The following is a 22722-nucleotide window of genomic DNA, read 5'->3' on the forward strand; positions in this document are numbered from 1 at the left end:
CCTTTATTTAGAACTGCACTGCCCAATATGGAAGCCACAGGTCACATGTAGCTATTGAAAAAGTAGCTGCTTCCACTCAAGATGTGGCGTGTTGGGCGCCTGGGTGGCTCCGTTAGCTAAGCATCTAACTCTTGATCTCTGCTCAAGTCTTGATCTCAGAGTCATGAGTTCAAGCCCCACATTGGGCTCCACGCTGGGTGTGGAACCAATCAATCAACCAGTCAATCAAATGTCATTCTTAAGGGGAGTCACTTTGGCTTTCAGATCATTAGCCTGTGTCCAGACCTAAAGCACAGCTGAGTCAAAATGCTGCGTGTGAGTCTGGGCAATTGTTTAGTTACCTTTTGAAAATCCGAAAGCTGCTGGACAAAAGAATAAGCTATTGATGAGCATGAAAGACCCGAACAGCGCAAACAAGAAGTGCACTAGATTGGACATAATGCCACACCAGCATTGAAGAGATCGGGCATCACGAGATGGAAAGGAGGAAGAGAGGGAGGGGAAAAGAAAGGAAGAAAGAATTTCCTGAGAAATAAATTGTATTTTGACTCCATCCATTTTGAGGCCCAAGGGTCCTGAGTCACTCGGTCACCACCCCCGGGCACGGAGATGAGAAAGTGAGGTGCTTCTGGGGTCCCACTAGTGAAAGGAAGCAGGCCGTGTGGGCACCTGAAGTCAGGGCACCAGCCGGGGCGCAGGCAGCTTCCATGTGGTCACCTCAGAGACTATTTCAGGAAATGGAGCCTGTAGGACTTCCTGAGGACGACATGCCCAGACAAGGCCAGGTTATGTGGAATACTACCAGAACGGTCTGCAGACATCACGAACACGGTCCAGCCCAGGGGAGTGCCTTAGCTAGTGAAGACTCCTGTTGGTTCCAAGCACCTCTGCCTGGTTCACCCTCTGTGAAGCTGCTACCACCGTGCACTGTTGGCTTTACCAATGGTATTTGTAGACTCGACTCACTAACGGTACATTTTTCCAGTGGTACTAAAATGTTTGCACTCCTCTAGCTAGAGGCAGCGTACCCCACCGCAAAGCACACCAGCTTTGACTACAGTGTGAACCCAAATCTTGCTCCCTTCCCCAAAGTTGCTGTGTGACCTCAGGGAAACCACACAAACTCTTTGGACCTCCATTCTCTCGTCTGAAGGAAGGAGATCATTCCTCCTGGGATGGGATGCAGGAAAAAACTTGAGTACATCCTCTAATCCAGTGCCTGTGGAGAGAAAGATGCTCAGGGAATGGGAATCGCCATGTGATGGCCCCAGAGATGCTCAACCTCTCTGGACTCAAAGGAGGAAGCTAAGTGCACCAGGACCGGGCTAGGGTCCATCACTGAAGAAAGCCACCCAGCCCACGCTGGGGTCGGACCAATAACCTTGGCGTCACTGCTTCCTGCAGCTGCACATTCGAACAAGAACCATGAAAGGAACCTTGCAGCCAGCATCTAGGCAGGAGAGATGGTGGCACTCTCAAAGGGGGTGAGTGAGGAGAGCTGAAGGAAGGCCAGACGTGGGCAGGAAAAGAAGCCAACAAGGTGTGATGAAGCATCCTCGGTCGGGCACTGTGACAGTTCCTAGGCCTGCAGTGACAAGGGCTGGGGGCAGTCACCAGGATCGGGAGACCTGTAGTTACAGGAGAGAGTCTCCAACAGCCTCTAACCTTCAGGAGAGGAAAGCAGCCCTTATCATGCCACCGCCCAGCAGAGAGAGAACAAGGAGAGTCATTACCCCAGCCGCGCTCTCCTCCCACCCTCTGGTCTCCCACCAGCACCTCCCATTGGCCAAACCCAATGAGAAGCCAGAGAACAAGGGGGCCTAGTTAATGCGATCCATTGAGATCAGCCTCTAGGCCACAGGGCAGGGTGGAAAGTGGATCTGGAGGGGAAGTGGAAAATATCCAGCACGGTAATTACTCTACATGGAAGCAGAATAGAGTTTAAATTAGTTTCAGCAAGAACCTGACAGGCCATCAAAGCCTTTTGAAAATGCCCTTCATTATAATCATGGGTAGAAACGAGATTGACAGGCCCAGCCTGGTGAGAGGACAATAGTCCCAAGAACCAACGTGCACTATTTACGTGCCGATGGAAAACAGTGGAGGGCTCACCCTTTCACAGCGGTCCTGACTGCTCCGATGGCCCGTTGTGAATTTACTAGAGTCTGTTTGCTAACAGTCTGGGTTAGACTTGAGACAGTAGGGAAGCAAGATTTAGACAAGTTCAGAAACTCTCCATGGACCATGGCGGAAGTAACTGTTGTTTAACACAAAGATAGGAGGAGGCCCCTTGGCTTGGCCTTGGAGTTGATGTGTCTACCTGGGCTTCTGAGGGCCAGGTCCTTGCCGACTCCCAAACCTTGGTCCTCTGGGCCATCTTAGCCAACGCTCCTGACAAACAGTTTCTTTTGTTGAGAAGCTGGGTAGCTGGTGCCCAAAATAGACATATTCAAAGAAAGGGACAAAACCAGAAGTCTAGAACTGACTTCAGTTCAGCCTGGGTCTCACCTAACCTCAACTAACTTGCTAACTCACTAATTTATTCTCTTATGCATTTTTCTCATTTAGGTTGGTTGGTTTGTTTTTGCTTTTCCTCAAGTATAAAAATCACAAACACGTAAAAATCTGTTATAATTAAAATTAACATTTAGCTGCCTGTCTTTTTTTTTTTTTTTCTATTAAAATACTCATGCCCAGGCCAGACCCCAGAGATTCTGAATGAATTGATCTAGGATGGAGCCAGGTATCATTTTTTTTTTTTAAGTGTGGCAAAATACACATAAAAGTGCCTATTGTAAATCAGATCCTGTGCTGGAGTTACCTCGGTGCCCAAGATCAACACAGTCACTTCCTTCTGATGGGAGAAGCGTAGTGAGGGTACCCCCAGCGTGGGAGGATCACAACAAGGGACGACGTGCAGCCACAAAGAGATCGGACCCACTCTCAGGACCAGAGAAGGCTTCCCTGAGGAAGAGACATTTAAGAGCAGGAAGGAAAAAGAGGAGTGAGCTCTCTATCCACGTGCCTTTGGGGATCACTGCTCTAAACCACGGAGCAAGAATTAGTAGCATTGTCAATGGCTTTGGGGGTGTGGAGGGGCTCAGACCAGAGAGTTTCCCTGGTTTGGTTCGATGCACCTGAGTAGGGGAAGTGTGCTTGCTGCCCGTGGGCCCTTACAGGGCATCGGAGTCTGATTATCCCCCCATCTCTCAGACACTGGGTGGTTTCTGTAGGCCCCACAGGGTCAAGGCTTGTTACTAGGCTTCTAGAGGCTAGATGAGGAGCTCTGACAGGCTGTGTGCCGCAGAGTGGCCCCATGAGGCCCCAGGACCTGGTGGCCCAATCATAGGCCTGTCGGGGCCGGTGGCCACTCAACCCTCCCTCCCTCCTGACTTAAAGAGGCCTAAAAAATTAAGCCCCACAGGCATCCGTCCCCCCTGTGAGTGCTGCCCAGGAAGGAGTCGTCCTGGGTGCAGGCTCCTTACCCAGGAAGTGGCCTCATCCTTGATTCTGGTTGGGGCACTCAGTTTTTGGTTGCAAGGAAGAACTCCTGGAATTGCTCAAAGTAACGTTCCAAACTCCAAAATGGGCCCAGAGGGAGCAGGCGGAAGAACAGTCAAGATCACAGATTGTACACTCAAATGCCTCAGAGGCCAGGCAGGTTGCAAATGGTCGGAATCCCGCCAAGTGTCATCACAACAGAGTGGTCGCAACGGAGGCAAAATGGAGAGGGCTCTCCCCAGCTGAAGAAGTCATATTCATCCATCCTTTCCTTCCTGCCTGCCAACCAGAGCACATCCTCTGGCCAGATTCAGCTGATTGGCTACGAATTGTTGATCCTTGGCTCAGAGCAGTAGTTCTCAACCACGGTGGTCCCCAGACTAGTAGCATCAGCATCCCTTGGGGACTTGTTAGAAACACACATTCTCTGCCCCACCCCCAGACCCACTGAATCAGAATCTGGGGGAGGGGGAGAGGTGGTGCCCAGCAGCTATGTTTTAAAAGGCCCTTTCTCTAATTCTGGTGCATATTCAAATTGGGAGTCACTAGCGTCAAAAGTCCTGACTGAATGGGCCACTGTCTGGTCCAAAATTATACATTTTTTGTCATTCTTTCATCTGTACGTATATTTATTGAGCACACACTATCTAGCAGGTGCTGGGCTAGGCACGAGGAACACAGGTGCCAACAAGGCCCATGGGGTCCTTGTCCTGAGTCCTATCTTTCATTCTTGCCTCTTACAGGATATTTTTGTCTTGCAAAATACCATGTCCCCTTGAATTAGCTCATTTTGCTCTAACACACTGGGGAAACAGGCAGGATGGCTGTGACTTCTCCCTTTTTATAAATGGAGTCACTTTGGCCATGCACAGTGAAAACTCTGCCCAAAGTCTTGGCACTTGACAGCCCCAGGCTGCCCATCCTGGGGGCCCACACCCACTGCGTGATGGAGATGTGCTTCTGTCAGCAGAGGAGGGTCTCAGCGGGCCTCTGGCTGTCATTACTCTAAGGCACAGGCCTGGCTTTCCTCCATCTCAGCCACAGACAGATGTCCTTGGACACACGCAGCCACCTAATCACCCTCACACCCGGGAGCATCTCTTGAACACGTTTGAAGACTTGATAGAACATTCAGCCAGGCTGTCTGCTTCTTTGAGTGGATTATATTGAGAATTTCCATAGGTAGTAAATCTCTTGGCCAAAATGAATATTAAACAAAACGAAGGGGTGGGGGGGGGTGGCAAGAGAAAAGAAAGAAAAACATCTGGCAGGCAGCCTGAGTGCTCTAGGGCTCTTGTCAGTGGCTTCACAAGTCCCCTCCCTTTGAAGCCTGCTCCCTGCTCCCTCCCCTGTCTACACTGCACATGGGGTGTCATGGGGTGACATGGGGTGGGGAGGGAGGGTGAGGCGCAGCTCCACAGAATAATGCTCCAAAACCTAGCTCATTTTGCCCTTGCCAAACACATGCCCTGGAACTCTCTCTGAGAACAAGTCCCTCCCACTTGTGGCTCGGAGCATGAGACGACTCTGGGTTCACTAGCAAATGCAGCCTCTGATTGGTCAGCCTAGCCCCTCTGTGGAGCATCACAAGCCCTGCAAAGGGCGCACGTCAAGGAGGCCGGCCAGTGAGATTTATGGCGCTGCGTGACAGGTTCCCTCCCACAGACCCGAGAAGAGACACAATCTGCTAGAAGTGACTTTTCAAATTATCTGCAGAAAACATTAGTGGATATTTTCCCATCTGCATGCCTCCGGGCCTTATTGAGTCATAAAAAGTAAATGATTTCCCTGAATGCTTTGACAAACCTGATAGTTCCAAGCCATTTTCTAGCTGATTGATTTGCCATTATGCATCAGAGTGTCTCTGAGCATAAAGGCCTCCTGGTGAAGAGAGTGCTGGAGAGCAAATCAGTGGCAGCTCGCGAGAGGCCATGCCAGCGCCCCCGGAGCCCCCGAGAAAAGCAAACAAGGGACAAGGCTTGGTGTGTGGGGAGCAGCTGAGGGGTGGGTTAGGAAGGCTTCCCAGGGGCAGTAGCTTCTAAGACAGGCTGCAAAGGAGGTGCAGACTCTGTGGGGAGGGAGGGGGCGATGAGAAAAAAGTGAAAACAAGCAACTTCCTCTCTGCCTGCTCTAGGCCAAGGTCAGAAGAGCACAGAAAACATGACCCAAGTCTAAAAATAGGAGGCTAACTGCTAAGGACAGTTGATGGGAGCCTTTCAAGACAGGTCTGTAAGGAGAGCGGAGGGGCCTTGAGCCGTGACCTTGGGGCCAGTGGGCAAAATCCAGACTTGGACCGGACTCAGAAGGAAGAACGCATCGATCCTTGCTCAATTTGGGCACATTTTCTGGCAACTGTTTCGTCCTGGAAGAGGTGTGTCCTGGGTCAGCTTCCTGAGCTGCCCTGGATGGAACGGGGACAAGGAGATGGGCCCGGAAGGAAGGGAAAGGCACAGAGGTGGTCCCTGTGTCAGGTCTGAGTTTCAGTTATCCCAGGAAACGGTCACACTTCCGACCTCTCCCCAGGGTGAGGCAGAGGGCCATGTCCTCTGCTGGGGGCTTCCTGAGCACTGGCTGGCCCACCCGCAACCCCCCACCCATGGGGATTTGACAGGAGGCCAGGTGGGGAAACAAAGCAGCAGAGGGGGAGGAGTCATTCCTAATGGCCCCTAATTTACTGAAGGTCTAGGAAGGGTCCCCAGGGTGAGGCCGTGCAGCAGAGGCTGCTCCAAGTTGCTGAGGACCGAGGAGCTGTCATCAGCCAGAAACAGTCTGATCCTCCCTGGGTACCTCCCTATGCTCCGAGCACCAGCGAGGAAAAATAAAACACAACCCACCCACCGAGAAAAAGCAAAAACATTAACCTGGGCAAGATGCAGTGTATAAAAGCAAGAATTAGTAATCCGGGAGTAAAGGAATGATTGGAACAAAGGAGGTTCATCAGGAAGGCTTCTGCAAGGAGGGGACATTGTGAAAACTGGAAAAGCTGTGGACACAGCCTGTGAACAGTGGGAGGGGGACAATCAAAACAGAAGCACAAAACAAGCCAACTGACCAAAAGAGGAAGAGATGAGCCAAGGCCCTGAGGTTCACAGTCCATCTGGGACTCTGCCGGGCGCACACTCACTGTCTGGAAGTTAAATAATAGACCAGCCAGGGCGGGAGCCTCAGGTGAGACCATCATTAAGCCCAATTATAGAGAGAGAAACATACAGACCTAAGGCCTGGGGCCTTTTCTCTGGACAAACGAGGGATCTAGGGAAATAAAACTGCCCTGTGGCATCTGTGTTCCCAATTCTCCCACAGAAACGTTTGCCTTCCTAAGACACACATCCCGTTGTGTTTACTCCTCTGCTCAGAGGCCAGGAGCTGCACACAGGATGACATCCAAACTCCCAGTGCTGCCTGATGGGTTCCCACCTTCCCATCTCCCCAGCTCATACCAAGAAAATGTTTTCAATCCAGAACAAACACCTTCCCCAAATACTCCAGCCACACTCGTGAGTAGGGAATGTTGCCCAGCATGTGCTCTGCTCTCTCCGCCCCCAGGCCTTTGCTGGTGTTCAGTGCCTCCGTCCGACCTCACCAACCCTCAGGGCCAACCGAAGGCCCTCCCGTCCTTTAAGGACCATCGAGAGGCCTTCCCCATGTCCTAGTAAACCCGTCTCTCTCCCCCTGTGCACCTCCACTGTAGCTGGCACATCCAGCTGGTACTGGAACTGTTTCTGAACAAGGTTCTCCCATGTCAGATGATGGGCTCCCAGCAGGTCACGGAGACCTTTTGCCCCACGTTCCCCACACCACCCAGCTCAAGGCTTTGACATATAACTGCCCCATAAATGTTCACAGCATGGGATTGAGCCTGAAGCGTGGAGCCCTCCCAGGGCATCCTCCATTCAGTAGTAAAGAATTCCAGAACAGCCGCCCAGCCTCTACGCTGAATCCCCTCTTGTTCTGTTCTCTGATCCCCAAGGACAGGCCTTGCCCTGGTGTCTTGTTACTACCCTCCACCCCGTGATTTCTTTATTTTTCGTGGGTGGTTCTTTCCTCTATTCTTTTTTCTCCCTCCGCCCCATGATTTAGATCATGAATATTTTATAGATGAACTTAAAAGTCTCCTTTCCATATTTAGGCACAGAATGAGCTGATGAACTCAGGCTTGTACCTGGTGCTGCTGCTTCACCTCTACGAGCAGAGGTTTGCAGAACTCATGAGGCTCAACTACAACCGAGTTGCAAGGGAGAGGGTGAGTCTGGCTCTGACCCGCCCCTTCTGGCCGCACTTCCCCAAACCTTGCAGCGTTGGCGATTACGTGTGCAATCTGTTGAGGTCTTCGTGGTCACGTGGGGAGGCTATGGTGCAGTCATCGCCAGGACGCAGATGTGGCACGGATTCTGTGTAAGTGTACGCACAGTGGCCTTCGGGCCGAAAAGTAAGCGATCATTGCATAATTGCTTACTATTAAACAGGAGTAGTAATTAAGTGGTCATTAATGGTCATAGAAGCAAGTGGGTCTCTAGGGATATTTGCCGCCCCAAAAAAGAGGTCAGCAAGGCTGCTGGGGCTGGGCGTGCATTATGTCTGGGCAATGCCCACTGCCCAAGCATGGAGGGTCCATGAAAACCAGGAGACCTTCCCCCAAGGAGAACTGTTTCTTTAGCTTTGGTTCCCAGAGTGTGTTACTCCAGCGTCTCTGGGTGTGTGAATGCCAAGAAATAAAGGTGCTGTCCCATTTGGCCATTAGAGAAGTGACAGTGTATTTGCCAGGGATCATCATCTGTGGCTGCCCTTCCTTTAATATGAGAACCAGGAGCCTTCCAGGAGGCCAGGTAGTTTGGAGAGAGGAGCCTGGCCTTAGCAAAGTCCCCAGAATGTCCATTTGGCCACGGTCAAGTCAGAATGCAGAGCTCCCAAGAGCCTTCCCTCTAGGCTAAATGCCTGGCTGTGGCCAGGCCAGGAAAGAGCACTCCCTTAAGGCCATGCCAGGGACTGATCTGCTTTTAGCGTTTAACACCCCTCGAGGCTTGAAACTTGACCTCTGCTCGCATTAGAAGGTCATGACTGGCCAGCCACAAGGCAGTTTTAGTGACCCTCTGCCACCCTATCCCATGTCCCTCCCTTTCTCTTGACCTTCTCTTCTCTGTCCCCTGCTTCCCATCTCTCTCCATGTCTCTCTCCTCTTCTTCTTCAAGTGGGTAAGGGGCACCAGTCCCTGCCCGGAGGCTGGAATCCAGCGATTCCAAGGGTTCCTGACCCTGTTGCAGACCTCACAATGACACCAGGCTGTTGCCATCCATTTGGAGCCATCCCTGTGAAAACTGCTGGGTTCCAACCGTTAGTCCTGAGAATTCTAGATTTGTCCCTTTTTTTTTTCTTTTTTCCCGGCGTAAATTCTCCCTTTAGACTCCCAAGCTCTTAATGAAGAAAACGGACTGGGCCTTGGCCAAGAGATCTCCTCAGGAATCTCACCCTCTTTCTGACCCAGGCCTGTCCTTCCTTTAACTCTTCCATCGTTTTAATGGTGACATAAATTCCTCAGAGAAATACATTAAAAAAAAAAAAAAGGGGAAAAATGTACAGGAAGCAGGAAATGATCCTTTGTTAACATTTCCATAACCTCATTTTCATGATTCCCCATCTTTTTTAATGAACTTTTTACTGCACATTGAACTTCAAAGCACCCAGGGTTTGATATAGGTTACAGATGGCCATGACGTCTGCAAGCTAATGTAAGCAATGCTAGCCTCCAGGACACACAGCACTGCACAGCAAACAGCAAACAGCACAGCCCAATGGGTGAGAACCGAGGCCCTGACGCATGGAGTCTAAAGAAGTTTCTGGTAAAACTATCCTAGAGAAGGAGTCAGTGACACCAGGAGCAATCTGGGAACCAAGGTGGGAGGAAGCAGGAAGGACAGGGCAGCACTCCTAAAGCTTACATTTAATTTGAGAAACCCTGAAATAGACCTCACCCACTAAAACCACCAAGCAATGACCAGTACAAATAGCCAGTGAAGAGGGACCCAAATGGCTTTTGTCAAATTCACAGTCTTCTGGATTTGAGTCTCGGTATCTTCTTGGAGAAGACACTCAGAATCTGAGGGTAACATTTAGCAAAAAAGAGGCACCATGTTGGGGGGGGATGAACCCCTTCTCTCTCCTTTACCTATCAGAACTGGAGAACCCATTCACGTTGGGCTCCTTGGTTGTGTCTCATTAGGACACCCAGTGATGAATGTTTGCCCATGGTGATGATCATTCATTCACTCATTCATTCATGCCCTGGCCTGTACCAGGTGCTGAGATGGGGATCAGGGAGAGTGGCTACCGGACATGCTGCCATGTTGTCCCATTCTTTGAGGAACTTCTGATCAAGTTGGAAGATGAGACTCACATATTTATAAAGACAGGAAATAACTGGAAAGTAGCCCTTGGTCAAGAGAACCAGTGGACCCAGTGAATTTCCAGAGGCTGTGTATTGACAACACAAGATCTTCCCTGGCTGGGACTTCCAGGGGTGTCCAGTGATCCCATAAACAAACAATTTGTCTCCTTAGTGAGATGGTGAGTGCCCTGAAGGCAAAGCCGGGCCTTCTACACCATGCTGTTTCCCCAATGAAATGTACCTGTTCCCCGAATTCCTCTCCCTGCCTGCCCATGGCAGCTCCCCTGTACCTCTTAAGGGCCGACTTCAGTAAACTAGGTAAAACGCTAGAAAGAATCTCTGTCCGTGAGCTAAAAGGCAAAGGGCAGTGGGACCCCAGGCCTCCCAGGGATCATGACAGTGCCCGTGACCTCCCGGAGCGAGCACTGCCTTGCTCTCCTGCCCCAGGTATGCTGGAGTAACATTTCATCTGTCGGGAAACTTCCACCTGTATAACACTCGGGGGAGGGTCACGGGGGGGGGGCAGTGGCTGGCTGGGGGGACAGGCAGGGTTCTGAAGGAGCTCTGAAACTCCACTGGCCCATCTGTGGGTGAGACTTTCTCTGGGCCCTTCCATTCACACCGTTTCTACAAACCCCAAAACTCTTGCCTCAAAGAACCAAAGCTACCCAAAATATTGGAGGCCCAGGCTTGGCCCTCATTTGGGAAAACTTCCCTACTCACCCAGATGGCGTTTCCTCGAGGACTGAGAGCTGGCTTACATACAGAGGCGGTCACCTGGCACGGAGTCTGGAGTCTCGAGTCTCGAGGCGGGATGAGGCCAGCTTAGCAGCCTGGAGGGGTTGGGGGCCGTGGCTGGCACAGTCCTGATGTAGAATTGACTTAGAAGAAAGTCCATCCTTCTCCTGCCCTCCCCACCCGGCCTGCGGGTGACGGGGACCCAGGAGCCACAGCTGCCCCCACACTGGCCAGCAGTTGCCCCAGTAACAGTGTCCAGCACCCCTTGTTTTGCCTTCCAGCCTGTCACAAAGCCCCTCTTCTCCCTCTCGGGGGGCGGAGCACCAGCCCTCTGCACAGGAGCCCACATCCTTGCAGCCTGGCACAATGGGCTCCCACGGAGTACACAGTGTTTCTCATTGTGGCATAAAATGCCATAAAGTCACAACAAAGACGGAGCCCAGAGCCTTGATGGGCCTGCAGCTTCCTGCCAGGCAGAGAACACAACTGATTGTTTAAAAGCCAGGGGTGAGGCAAGTGGCCAATTAGCACGGCCTTCACCCCCACGGCTTGTAAATGTGATTCTCGAACCCTCAGAATGGGCTTCTGCTGTTCACATCAATTGCCGAAAGGAAGCAAGTCTGCTCCCACGGCCAAATTTAGAAGCCCTGAACCGCCAACGAAGGTGACCTGGGTTCTCTCTGCCCTGCCTTCAGCACACGAGGCTAAGCCCCCGCAGGTGCTGAATATCAACACTGCCCTTAGCACCTCTGCCCCTTTAAGGTGATGTGAGGGATTCCCAGAACATTCCCAAGAGCGGGGAATTATACATCTGTTCACAATTGCTTTGGAAAAACAATTCATTTTTCTTTGTCTTCTTTCTCATAGTTGTCAAGAAATTACCCACAATCCAGACCGGAAGAAAATGAAAGTAGGTTTGGGGGTCAGTCCTGCCATTTTGAGGGTATTTGCTAATTTACTGTTTTTCTGTGACTGGATGGAACTTCATACTGTGGAAGGAAGTAATGACCACCATCCAGAGGCATAAATAACCCCACAAAGCTTGGGAAAGTCTAGCGGCAGCCGTCAGGGAGTTGAGTCCCAAGTCCACTAGATGCAGAGCAGATAAGGATTTTAATTCATCCTGAAAGCAAGGACAAGGGCCAACTAAAGGGAAGATGGTATCGTCAGGCGGGCACAGGATGACTTGCTGCAGGTTTATTTCCCCTTTTCCTTTGCTGGGATTTTTCCAGCATCCAGTATTTGGGGAGCCTCTTGGGTTATCTTCTAAACCCTGGAAGGGTGCTGGTTAGCCCCTACAGGAAGGGACCCCATTCATTCAGGAGCCAGTGGCTGCAATGGATCGTCTCACCACGCGGCCAGGTCAGGTGGGGCCGCAGGATTCACAGGTTGAGCAAGGAAAACAGGTCTCCTGAGAAAGGTCCCCCAAAGGAGGGCAGGACAGCTGTCTTCCAACAGGCTCGTTATCCCATAGAAAACCCAACTGAAGAAAATGTGCTTAATTAAAGCAGGAGGGCTTGCAAGCAGACTCAGGAGGAGCTTCTCCCTCAGCAGGGAGAATAAACATCACAGTGGACTGAGGTGGGTGTGACAATTCCAATTCCAGAAGTTCTTCAGGGGAGAAATCTTACAACTGCCTGCCCTAAGGCAGGTTTAAAGTGAAGAGTGATCCCCACACTGGCTTTGCCATCAGAATCACCTGGGAAATTTACCGAAAGTGCAGATTCCGAGGCCCCTCCTGGAGATTCGAATTCAGACCCTGGGGGGGGGGGGGCCCTGGTCATCCCGGCGGAACCCCCAACAGGCCCGCCCGGAGAAGCTGCACCAGCTCAAAGCTCCACAGGGTGGGGCCCAGATTACGACCCTCGAGAAGCCAATTGATTATTCAGGGCACGCAGTGCTGAGAACCCGGGCTGACCGTTCTCAGAGACGCGGGGAGGGGACGCTTCCCTCGGTTCACAAAAGGAGCCCGGAGTGCCAGCCCTGGGCGCGACCACGGGGTCCATCCCCGCCGGGTGACGGTCCCGGGGCCCCTCGGGGACCCCGCCGCCAGGCCCTGTCGCCTGGGCGCACCCGGGGCTGCTGCTCCCCCTCCGGCAGCCGGGAAGGGAGCGAGCGGGAAGGGAGCGGGGAGATCTAGAAAAGACCTTTGTGTCTCGGGGAAAAGCGCCTCTGCGCCTCGCTCGCAGGTCCCAGTGGCGGCCTCCCGCGGCAGCCCCTGCGCCGAAAGGGCGCGGCCGCGAGCCGACCTCGGGGAGCAGCTGGGGGGCCCCCGCGGCTCGGGGCAGGGTCTCGGCGGCGCCCCCTCCCCGCCCCCCGCCCCGGTGGCGCCGGCGGCTCTTCCCGGTCCCGGGAAACCTGCGGCCCGCGCGCCCGGCGGTTCGCATGGGCAGGGGCGACCCCTAGTGCCCAGCGCGGGCCGCTCTCGCCCTGCGGCGCCGGGGACCCAGCCTTTCCCCCGGGGGCGTCCGAGCCCCGGCCGCAGGGAAGACTGCCCTCTCTGGAGGGCAGGAGAAGAGCATCCCTGGGGCGCTGCTTCAAAACGAGTCTCCGCGGAGGAGGCGCGAGGACCCTCCCTGTGAGTGCCTGCGTCGCTCAGAGGCAGATGGTCCCGCTGATCGTCACTTACCATCCCTCCTCAGGAAGCTGGGACTGGCTGTAGGATCCGCCCCAAAGTGGGGGCGGCCAGATCTCCCCTGGAACTGTAGGTCTAGGCCCTCTCTACCTGCCGCCAGCCCTGCACCATCCTGGACACGGGTGGAGGCCGCCCAGGTGGAGGAGAGCCCGGCGCGGAGGGACAGTCTTGGCACGTTGGTCAGGGGCAGCTCTGGCCTGGCTTCCCGCCAGGGCCGTGATCGAGAAAAAGCCGGGGCAGCCAGATGCCCACGCCTCCCGGCCTCCCCCTGGCCACACTCTTCTCTGGTCCCCAGCAGCCTGGCATGACTCACCTGGTTGGCAGCCCTTCGTTAAAATGGGTTGTTGCCAAAGCCGAGTCACAGCTGTGACCTGCTGCCCTAGCTCAGCTCAGGTGAAAAGGGAGGAAAAAGACGAAACATCAGGGCCCACCATGTGGCACAAGGAGACGCCAGCCTCTTTGTGGCTCCGTGGTGCCCCTGCCAACGTTCTCACTGGGGCTCCCCCTCCCCGGCATCTGGAGCCCACACATGCCACGGGAAGCCCTGAGGTGGAAGCAGCTAGGGCGAGCTCCTGCGCGGGTGTGCCCAAGTCTGACAACTTGCCGCATGGCTCTGTGACCCAGCCCCCCCGCCCCCCCCCCCGTCACAGCTGCTCCCCAGCTGGCACAGCCAAGTCCAAGGCCTGGGAGGGGAACAAGTACCTCCTGTGGCCATCCACACGGGTGTGGACAGGAGCAGGCTTGAGGGTCGTCAGGCCAAAGGCTGGGCCGGACCACCTCACCCCCATACACACAGGTCAAGGAAACTAGTTTTGGGGGACAGAACAGGATAGGCGAGGGCCCAGAGGCAGCTCGTGGGCCTGGGGCCTCCCTGTAGCTGAGGTAGAGGCTGAGAGGGTCCTGGTACGATGGGGGCATGTCAATTGCTCCTGCTCTTTGCCCTTCAGTGGTTTCCAGACAGTCCGGGAGCATTCACTCAAGCCAGTGGGAAAAGTATATTGAAAACAAGAGTCTCCCCCAAGAATAAAAACCGCCCCCCCCAGACTCCACCTCCTCCACTCGGACCCCACTGCCTTCCGACTGCCTCTTTGCTCCTCTTCCTCCCATCACATGGCCCTCTACCTCCAGTCGTTTGATGTCTGAAAGATTTCTTAAAGACCTAGGCAAATCCCCTCCCCCCCGATTTCCGTGCCAGGTTAAGGAAAGAGGCAAGCATGTGGGGCCATTACCCTGAGAGGAGGCAGGGCTCCTCCAAGGATTCCGCCTGCAAACCTTTGCTGCCCCAGGTCGGGTGAGGATGTGGACCCAGGAGCTTTTGTTGAGGGGCTTATGGCCCCTCTGTCCTGGCCTGGCTGGAAGCTCGGAGGGGCATTCCAGGATTCCAGAGAGAGCAGCCTCTGTTACTCACACTGTTCTAGGCACTGTGGCGTGCGTGTGTGTGTGTGTGTGTGTGTGTGTGTGCATGCGCGCACGCCCAGGGCTGGAGTGGGGGCAGGAGGGGGCACGCCCTCATCGGCAGAGCTCACCGTCCACCATGGCCCTCCAGCCTGAGACACCTCCTCGCCTTCCAGGTTCTGAGCTGGGGGATGGAAATGACAGCAACAGCCCCGTCGTCTAGCAAGGCAGCTGGCCCCCGGAGCTCTGCGAAGACATCTCCCCACAGCCGCTTTTTCTATGTCCCCACGTGCCTCCGTCCTGCCTCCTCTTTACTGAAACTGAAACCACAGTGTTTACAGTTACCATTTTCACCGTGTGCCCCTCCCTCCTTGGGGTCTGGCCTGAGCATTAGGGACAGCAGCAGGGACCCGCGCAGTCCCCGACGGCACAAGCCAGGCAGCCGGGGCTCATTGAGTCCCCGCTGGTGGCCCTGCTGCCCCCCCCCATGGCCAGAAGCCCCAGGCGCCCGGCAGCCCCTGACCCCTTGCACGGGGCGCCTGTTCAGGCCTCCCTCCACCCTGAGTGGAATCAGGCCGCATCTTCAATAAAATGACTTTATTCACCCAGCTTCCTTTTGTGCTTTTTTTTTAGTCTCCACACTACTCTCCTATTTACACCCTAGGGCCCAAAGACCAGATCAAGATGTGAGGTTAGAAAAAAAAAAAAAAAAGGTCAGGGGTGCCTGGGTGGCTCAGTCGGTGAAGCGTCCTGACTCTTGATCTCAGCCCAGGTCTTGATTTCAGGGTCGTGAGTTCAAGCCCTGCATTGGGCTCCGTGCTGGGCCTGGAGCCTACTTTAAAAAAAAAAAAGGTCCGGGAAGGTTAGTGAGAAAACTGAGTGTGTGCATATGAGAGAGAGGCAAAGATAAGTCAAAAAATAAGGATGGAGGGAATGAAGTACGGATAGATGCAAAAACATGATGCTGAGTGAAGGAAGCCAGACACAAAGATCAACATAGTGTATGATTCGATTTACACGCAATTTCTAGAAAAGGCAAAACTATAGAGACAGATCAGTGGTTGCAGGGTTGGGACTAGGAGGAGAGACTGCCTGCAAATGGGCTCAGGAGGATCTGGCTGATTACGCTGCTGGACCACTGGTTCGTGGGGAAGCTTCTCCGACCAGATAAATTTACTGAAGCTCACTGAACTGTGCCCTCACAGTGGGTGAGCTCTATGGTGTAACTGTAGGCTGTGCCTCAATAAATTTTCCTTAAAAATGGAGGAAGGGACAGAGAATGAGAGAGAGGAGGGACAGAAAGGGATAATGAAGAGAAAGAGGGGCTTCTCCCTCCCACCTTCAAGACCAGGAGGGGACATTGCAGATTTTGCTGCAAAGAGGATTTCGCCCGAGATGAACAGTGTTGCCAACAGGGTTTTAGGAAGTCTGGACTTGATTGAAGTCCCTCAAAATCTTGTCCATCCCTGACATGCCCCACATTTAAAGTGACTCCATTCCTGCAAACTGGTGGATATAGCCAGACAGCCTAGCTCCAAGATCCAAGAGCAAAGCAAAAGGATGCTCTTGAATGTTAACAGAACCTACAAGAGCCATTCCAGTTGAAAATATCTCTCTGATGTAAAAAACAACAACAACAACAACAACAACGAAACCCCCCCTAAAATCTTAAATTCTTCCATTCACAAATGCAGCCCCAAGCCCTAATCATTCTATGCGAAAATGGGCCTTTATTTTTCAACCGGATTCTAAGGTTGACTGAAGATGAAAGATTTGTCCAGGAGCCAACATTGAGAAATGTCTAAGAAGGAACAATGCATATTTAAAACTAAGTTGTATAGACAGCTTGATGGAATCCGAGGTGGCCCTAGAAATGCTCTGACAAGCCAAGTCTGCTATAAAATGTGACAGTGTTTGAGGCAGCTATCCTGAGACCCACCCAGGTTCCCGTCAGCCAATGTTGGGTTGTTGAAAACGATTTCAACAGTTGACCCAGGAAACCAGGAGTGCCTCCTCAGAGATCTGGGGGTGGAAAGAGAGACACCACAGAACTGATGTCTACCCACACCATTAATTCTACATTGCGATGGCCCAGGGGCCCACTGATGGGGCTTCTCATGGCCCGAGGTGCCCAAAGAGTCAAGTCGCATTTATTAAAAGACCCTGGGGAAGAGGACTACCTTGCCCCTTTCTAACTGAGTAAATACTGCCAGAGTCTATTAGAGGTTGAGACCCAGTGGATGGAACATGAGTATTTTTTAAAAAGTCTTTGGCTTCATCGTGACCCTCAAACATGTATCAACCATCATCATATGCCAGGTTGTGAGGACACATGACAAATGCATGACGCCTACCCCCGAGGAGCATAGTCTTACTGGGGCAACAGATCATATATAGAAAAAGTCAAATCAAGGTAATATGAACCCACAGATGCCTCTTATAAAGCACTTTCTATAAGCTGGGCCTAGGGACCCACAATAAGCTTGTGAGGCACATATTAACTCCGTGTTACATGAGAGGAAAACTGAATCAGGGTTCTCCAGAGAAACAGAACCGGTAGGATATATTTATAAATATGTAGAAAGAGATTTATTATGAAGGATTGGCTCACGCAGTTATGGAGGCTGAGAAGCCCCACCACCTGCCATCTGTGAGCTAAAGTCCCAGGTAAGCCTGTGATGTCGTTCCAGTTCAAACCTGCAGGCCTGAGAAGCAGGGAGCCAACACTCTGAGTCCCAGCCCAGGTCTGAAGGCCCAAGAACCAGGAGAGCTGATTCTCCAGGGCAGGAGAAGATGGATGTCCCCACTCCAGCAGAGAGAAAAATTCACCCTTCCTCTGCCTTTTTGTTGTACTCAGGCCCTCAACAGATTGGGGAATGCCCACCCACCCTGGGGAGGGAGATACTCTTTACTCAGGCTACCCATTCAAATGCTAATTTCTTCTGGAAACACCCTCATGGATGCAGCCAGAAATAACGCTTTTCCAGCTTATCTGGGCATCCAAATGGACCCATAAAATTAACCATCACAAACCTAACCTCAAGCAAGTTATGTGATGTGCCCAAGTTTACAAGGTGAAGTCAGTCTGGTGGCCAAGGCCATGCTCCTGGCCTGCCTGAGAGAGAGGGTAACATCCTTAACCAACTCCAGAAGTTGGGAATGGGTGGTCACCAGAGCCCCTGGCGGGGAGGGCTTGGGGAGGAGACACAAAAGGGCAAAAGAAGGGCATCTCTGCATGAACCAGCAGGGACGTTCAATGACCAAGGACCAGGTCCCAGGACACGCCACAGAACTTAGAGGTGCCGGGGAAGAAAGGGGAGAACATCGACTGGATCAGAAAGCCTTAGCAGAGCAGGATTTCCTGGAAACAGCTAAAACCAAACTCATGCCATCTGCTGCTATATCAGAAGATAGTCATTTTTTTGCATTGAGCGCCAGCGACAAATCCATTTCAAGGGATGGGGGATGCCTGCTCACGCTTAGCTCCTCTCCTCCCTCGAAGGCTGGCAGCCTGCCTGCTTTTCTGGACAAGGAGGGACTGCAATCTACAGCTCAAGTGGTGCCGACCCTGGTGGGAGTCAGGATCCAAGTCAGCCCTTTCCTGGGGCCTCTTGGCAGCCCTGGCCCCTAAGATAAAGGCCGGAACGTCTGGGCACTTTCATCTCCTTGTCCCCCCTCTAGGCCCCTCCCTATTTCCTCTCCTTTTCCCCTTTCCTCCGCCTGCCCCCCTTTCTCCGGGTCCGCCCTCCAGACACAATGCTCTACCTTGTGCCTGTAACACGCTCAAGCGCTGGTGCTCAAGGCAGCTTGGCAGGGCTCAGCCGGCCCTGTTCCAGGAAAGCCATGTGGTGTGGCTGGCTGGCTTCTCACCCCTGCCGCCTCACGGTGTTGCCCACTGGGCCAGGCCGGCTCTGCCAGGACACCTGGGAGGAGGCCATCTCTGCCTTGACGAGGAGAGGTGGTGAGCAGGCCTGACACTGTTCTCCCGTTCATTCATGGCTCCAGTGAGCTGTCACTGAGCATCCTGGGGGCCAGAGCTGAGCCAGCTTAGCCCTGCAAGTGAAGGTTGGCCTTGGTGCCGGGCATACCGTGCCCTCTGCCAAGCCCACCGGGCTGGGTCTCAGGGCATCTTACCCCCAGCAAGGATGGTCGCAGAGGAGTGCTTAATGTTTACCGAACTGAAACGAGCAGAAGGGCAGGAGGCTGTGTACCCCACTGGAACCAGCACTGTCCCGGAATCAGAGGCAAATGGCAACCCCCCCAAGCCCCCCCACCCACCCTGGCCCAGAGCCTTCCTCCTGCCCCGACAGAGAGCTGCCAGAGCATCCCCTTACCCTCCTCGGGGCAGCTCCCAAGCAGAAAGGCTCAGAACAAGGTTTATGGGGGGCCCCCAGGTGCCTGTGAAGCTGTCTGAAATGCTTTTGGGTGGGGAGCAGGGCTCTGGTGGGGACGACAGCCACCTGAGGGATGGGAAGGAGAGCCAGGACAGGTATTTCTGGAATGATTTAAACCTCTGGACACTCACCATCACTACCCCCAGGCAGCACTGGGCATCTGCGTCCTCGGCGTCCTCGGCTGCTCCCCCCACCCCCAGGGATCCCGTGCCCCTGCCTTCACCCCCAGCTTCGCTTCTCTCCTAGGGCAAGGGTCAGCGACGCGCTTCCCAGAGGGCCTGTGCCCCAGGGGGCTCCCTGCGGTGTGGTGGAGCTGTCTTTTGAGCTGCAGACGATGGCAGAGCACTTAACTCACAAAGGGAGCCGTTTCCCAATTTGGAGAGCAAATCACTTCAGGGTGAAGTGGATTAATCATTAAGGAACCCCCCCTCCATGGGATTGGGGCTCCCTCCCAAAGTGACCAGATCCGTCCACGGGGCCCTGCTGCTGCCCGTCAGGAAATCCGCTGCTGGGGCTGCAGAGGGGAGAGATCGTGAGAAGGGCCTCCGGCTCCGCCTCAGTCATGGATTCACCAGCACCCCCCCACCCCCCGGGGCTCCCTGGCTCAAAAACGGGCACCCCATTTACCCTGCTGTCCAGGCCAAAAGCCCTGGACTTCTCGATGTGTATCTTTTCGTACCGTTTAGGTTTAGGCCTTGAACCATGTGGTGGTATTACCTATTCAGAACAATAGGTGGTATTACCTATTCAGAATACCTATTTAAAACAATAGTGTTTTAAAAAAAATCACGAATGAGGTGGGCGCCCGGGTGGCTCAGTCGTTAGGCGTCTGCCTTCGGCTCGGGTCGTGGTCCCAGAGTCCTGGGATCGAGCCCCACATGGGGCTCCCTGCTCCGCGGGAAGCCTGCTTCTCCCTCTCCCACTCCCCCTCCTTGTGTTCCTGCTCTCGCTATCTCTCTCTCTGTCAAATAAATAAATAAAAATCTTTAAAAAAAAAAAAATCACGAATGAGGTAAAGCACGTGTGCACCACACGTGTGCGTCCAGAATGTGACCACTGCCGAGGTCCACACCACCGTCCTCAGGGGACAGCTGGATTAGGACTTCCTACTAGACTTGAAATAACATCCATACTCTCCACCACGGCCTTCACGGCCTGGGGCACTGGGGCAATCCGGCTTGTCCTCGCTCCCCTTCCCCACCGTCCAGCCAGCCTGGCCTTGCTGGGCCTCGGCAGCACAGGGACCACCACGGTGGGGGCCCCCCCCACGCACCCCCCTGCCGCCACCTGCCTAGATGTTTGCATCGATCACTCCCTCGCCTTCTTCAGGTTCATCTCACTTCCCCTGCCGAGACCCTGCCCCACCGCCCAGCCCAAACTAACAGCCCCTCCCCGCGGCCCTTTTCGGCCTTCCCCACAGCACCTCGCAGGACTGGCAGAGTTGTCCGTCACTTCCTAGCAGAGCTTTCTCTTTGCTGGCTGCTCGGTCTCCAGCTCCGAGGTCCTGAGTGAATACTGCTGGGAGGGACGTCCCGAGAGGCCCTGCCCCGAGCCCAAACTCCGCAAGGACAAATCCGCGCTTGCTCACAGCTCAGAGGCAGGTAGGACGGCAACCCCCCCCCCACCGCCCCCGCCCAGGGCTGACCGGGGCACCTCGAACGCTCCCCTGGGAACCACAGCCCCCAAATAACAGTAGCCCTTACTGCATGAGCTCGGGGCCTCTGCGCTCACTGCTTGGCACAGATGATCTCATTTAATCCTCAAATAGCCTTAAAGCAACCCCAGGAAGTGCGTCCCCCCATCTCGCACATGGTGAAAGGTGAGCTAAGCTGCCCGAGCGCACACAGCTGTCATCCACACACTCATCCCCAGTCACAGCGAACATGGGGAGCAGGCCCAGAAAGGCAAGGGCCCAGAAGAAGAGACCAGAGTGCAGAGCATCTCTGCGGGGCCCAGAGATAGAAGCAAAATGGAGGACTGCAGAAGGAACACACGACTCGAGCTCCACACACGACATTTATCTCTGAGGCGGTGTGAGGAACAAGGCTGACAACAGAACAAAGCCGAAACCCTTCTCTCTCAAGCCTCTTAAAGGTGTTTTATTTGTTTGCTTTTCTTTTTTTTTCACAATAATGGCACATTAAAAAAAATTAAGAACTACAGAAAGGACCATGTCTTTGAGTCTGTGTTCACATTGTCCCGCGCCCCATGGCACAGGGACTGGCCGTCGCCCCAGCCTGGGCGGGGGTCCCGGCCTCTTGGAAAGGCACTGAGTCAGCGCCCTGGGACTGGGCCCCTCCAGGAGCTCGGGCACTGTTCCTCTGGGCCCCACTAGAGGGCGGTCTCCTGCTTCTGGGCCCCCCAGGACTCTGGCAACCCCCTCCCCTCTCTCTTCCAACCAGAGGCAGGAGCTAGAAACGTTAGGGAACTTACTTTGGTCCCCACAGGGGACTCTTTAGGGACAGAGCCCTCCCCCAACCAGCAGGAGATGACACCTTAGCCCGGTTACCCCCTGGGGGTCAGGGTGTCTCTCCCAGTCCTGTTTCCAGCCCAGCTGACACCCCAGTGGGGCCCTAGTTCTCAGGCCCAAGCCAGGCCCCTCCTCCATGCCCCATGGGCCACCGCAGCCGGCACAGGAATGACAGATGCTTGGCCGCCTCAGCTGACACCCACCATGAGCCACAGGCTCCCCAAACCCTGGGGCCCTGGCTCAGAAGGAAGGGCTGCATGAGAAGCAGGGGGACGGAAGGGGGAGAGGGTCTCGGAGCCAAGGCTGCCAGGAAGGACAGAAACAGAGGCTGGCTGAGGGCTCAGGGGAGGGTCCTCGGGCTCTGCAATGAGGAGGGGGTCCTGGGGCATGGGTCAGCAGGCCTGGGCAGGGGGGCCTGGGGAGAAAGGGGCAGAAAGAGGCTCCCGTCCTGCTTCTGGTCACTGTGGGGACACAGGCCCAGGTGACAAGACCTTAGCCCCCCCCAAAGGGAAACACCACTCTGCACTCAGCCAGGTCTCAGCCCAGCCCTCATGGGAGGAGGGACCCCACCAGCCAGGCCCTGATCAGCCCCAGCTCCCAACAGCGGCTCCCAAAGGCACCCCTCCATAGGCCACCTGGACTGGCAGCTGGTGGGGGGCCCGGCTGACCCAGGGCCCGGCCTCCCCATTCCTCCTGTGCCCACCCTGCCCACCGCCCTTGGCTCTACTCCTGCTGCTCATTCATTTCCATGTCAGACACCAGAATGTTCTTCTCGGTGGCCTCGCCGGGGCCCGAGGCGCTGCGGCTGTAGCGGGCGCCCTCGAAGGTCCCACGCTCGGCGCTCTGTCGCCGCCGGTAGAGAATCAAGGCTGCGGTCAGCAGGGCCCCGAGCAGCAACACCGCCATCAGCACCACCACAAGGGCGGCCGGGTTCTCGGGGAGCGCTGCTGCAGCAAGCCCAACATTCAGTGGGGAGGCTGCGCCCCCCCCGGTGCGCCCCCACCCCCCTGCTGCCCCCCGCCCGCCCCCTGGCTGCACCTCCACCCGCCCCCTGGCTGCACCCCTGCCCGCCCCGCCCGCCCCCCGCTGCCCCCCAGCTACTCCCCCACTGCACCCCCGCTGCCCCCTGGCTGCACCCCCACCCGCCCCCCGCTGCCCCCCAGCTACTCCCCCACTGCACCCCCGCTGCCCCCACCGCTGCCCCCTG

General features: G+C 54.7%; 1 protein-coding gene across 3 annotated transcripts in view; it reads right to left on the bottom strand.

The window, feature by feature from the left end:
* Positions 1-21117: 21117 nt before the first annotated feature.
* The window catches only part of MRC2 (mannose receptor C-type 2), a 57104-nt gene continuing 55499 nt past the window's right edge, over positions 21118-22722 (bottom strand). For 2 of the 3 annotated variants that reach the window (XM_081804740.1, XM_081804738.1), the window contains exon 30: positions 21118-22462. In XM_081804740.1, coding sequence (XP_081660866.1) covers positions 22239-22462 — 224 coding nt within the window. In that variant the 3' untranslated portion in view covers positions 21118-22238. The remainder of the gene's footprint in view (positions 22463-22722) is intronic. The other variant, XM_081804739.1, reaches the window with a different exon arrangement.

Source organism: Leptonychotes weddellii, chromosome 15, assembly GCF_054177405.1.
Source record: "Leptonychotes weddellii isolate Sample4059 chromosome 15, ASM5417740v2, whole genome shotgun sequence".
NCBI classification, from domain to species: domain Eukaryota; kingdom Metazoa; phylum Chordata; class Mammalia; order Carnivora; family Phocidae; genus Leptonychotes; species Leptonychotes weddellii.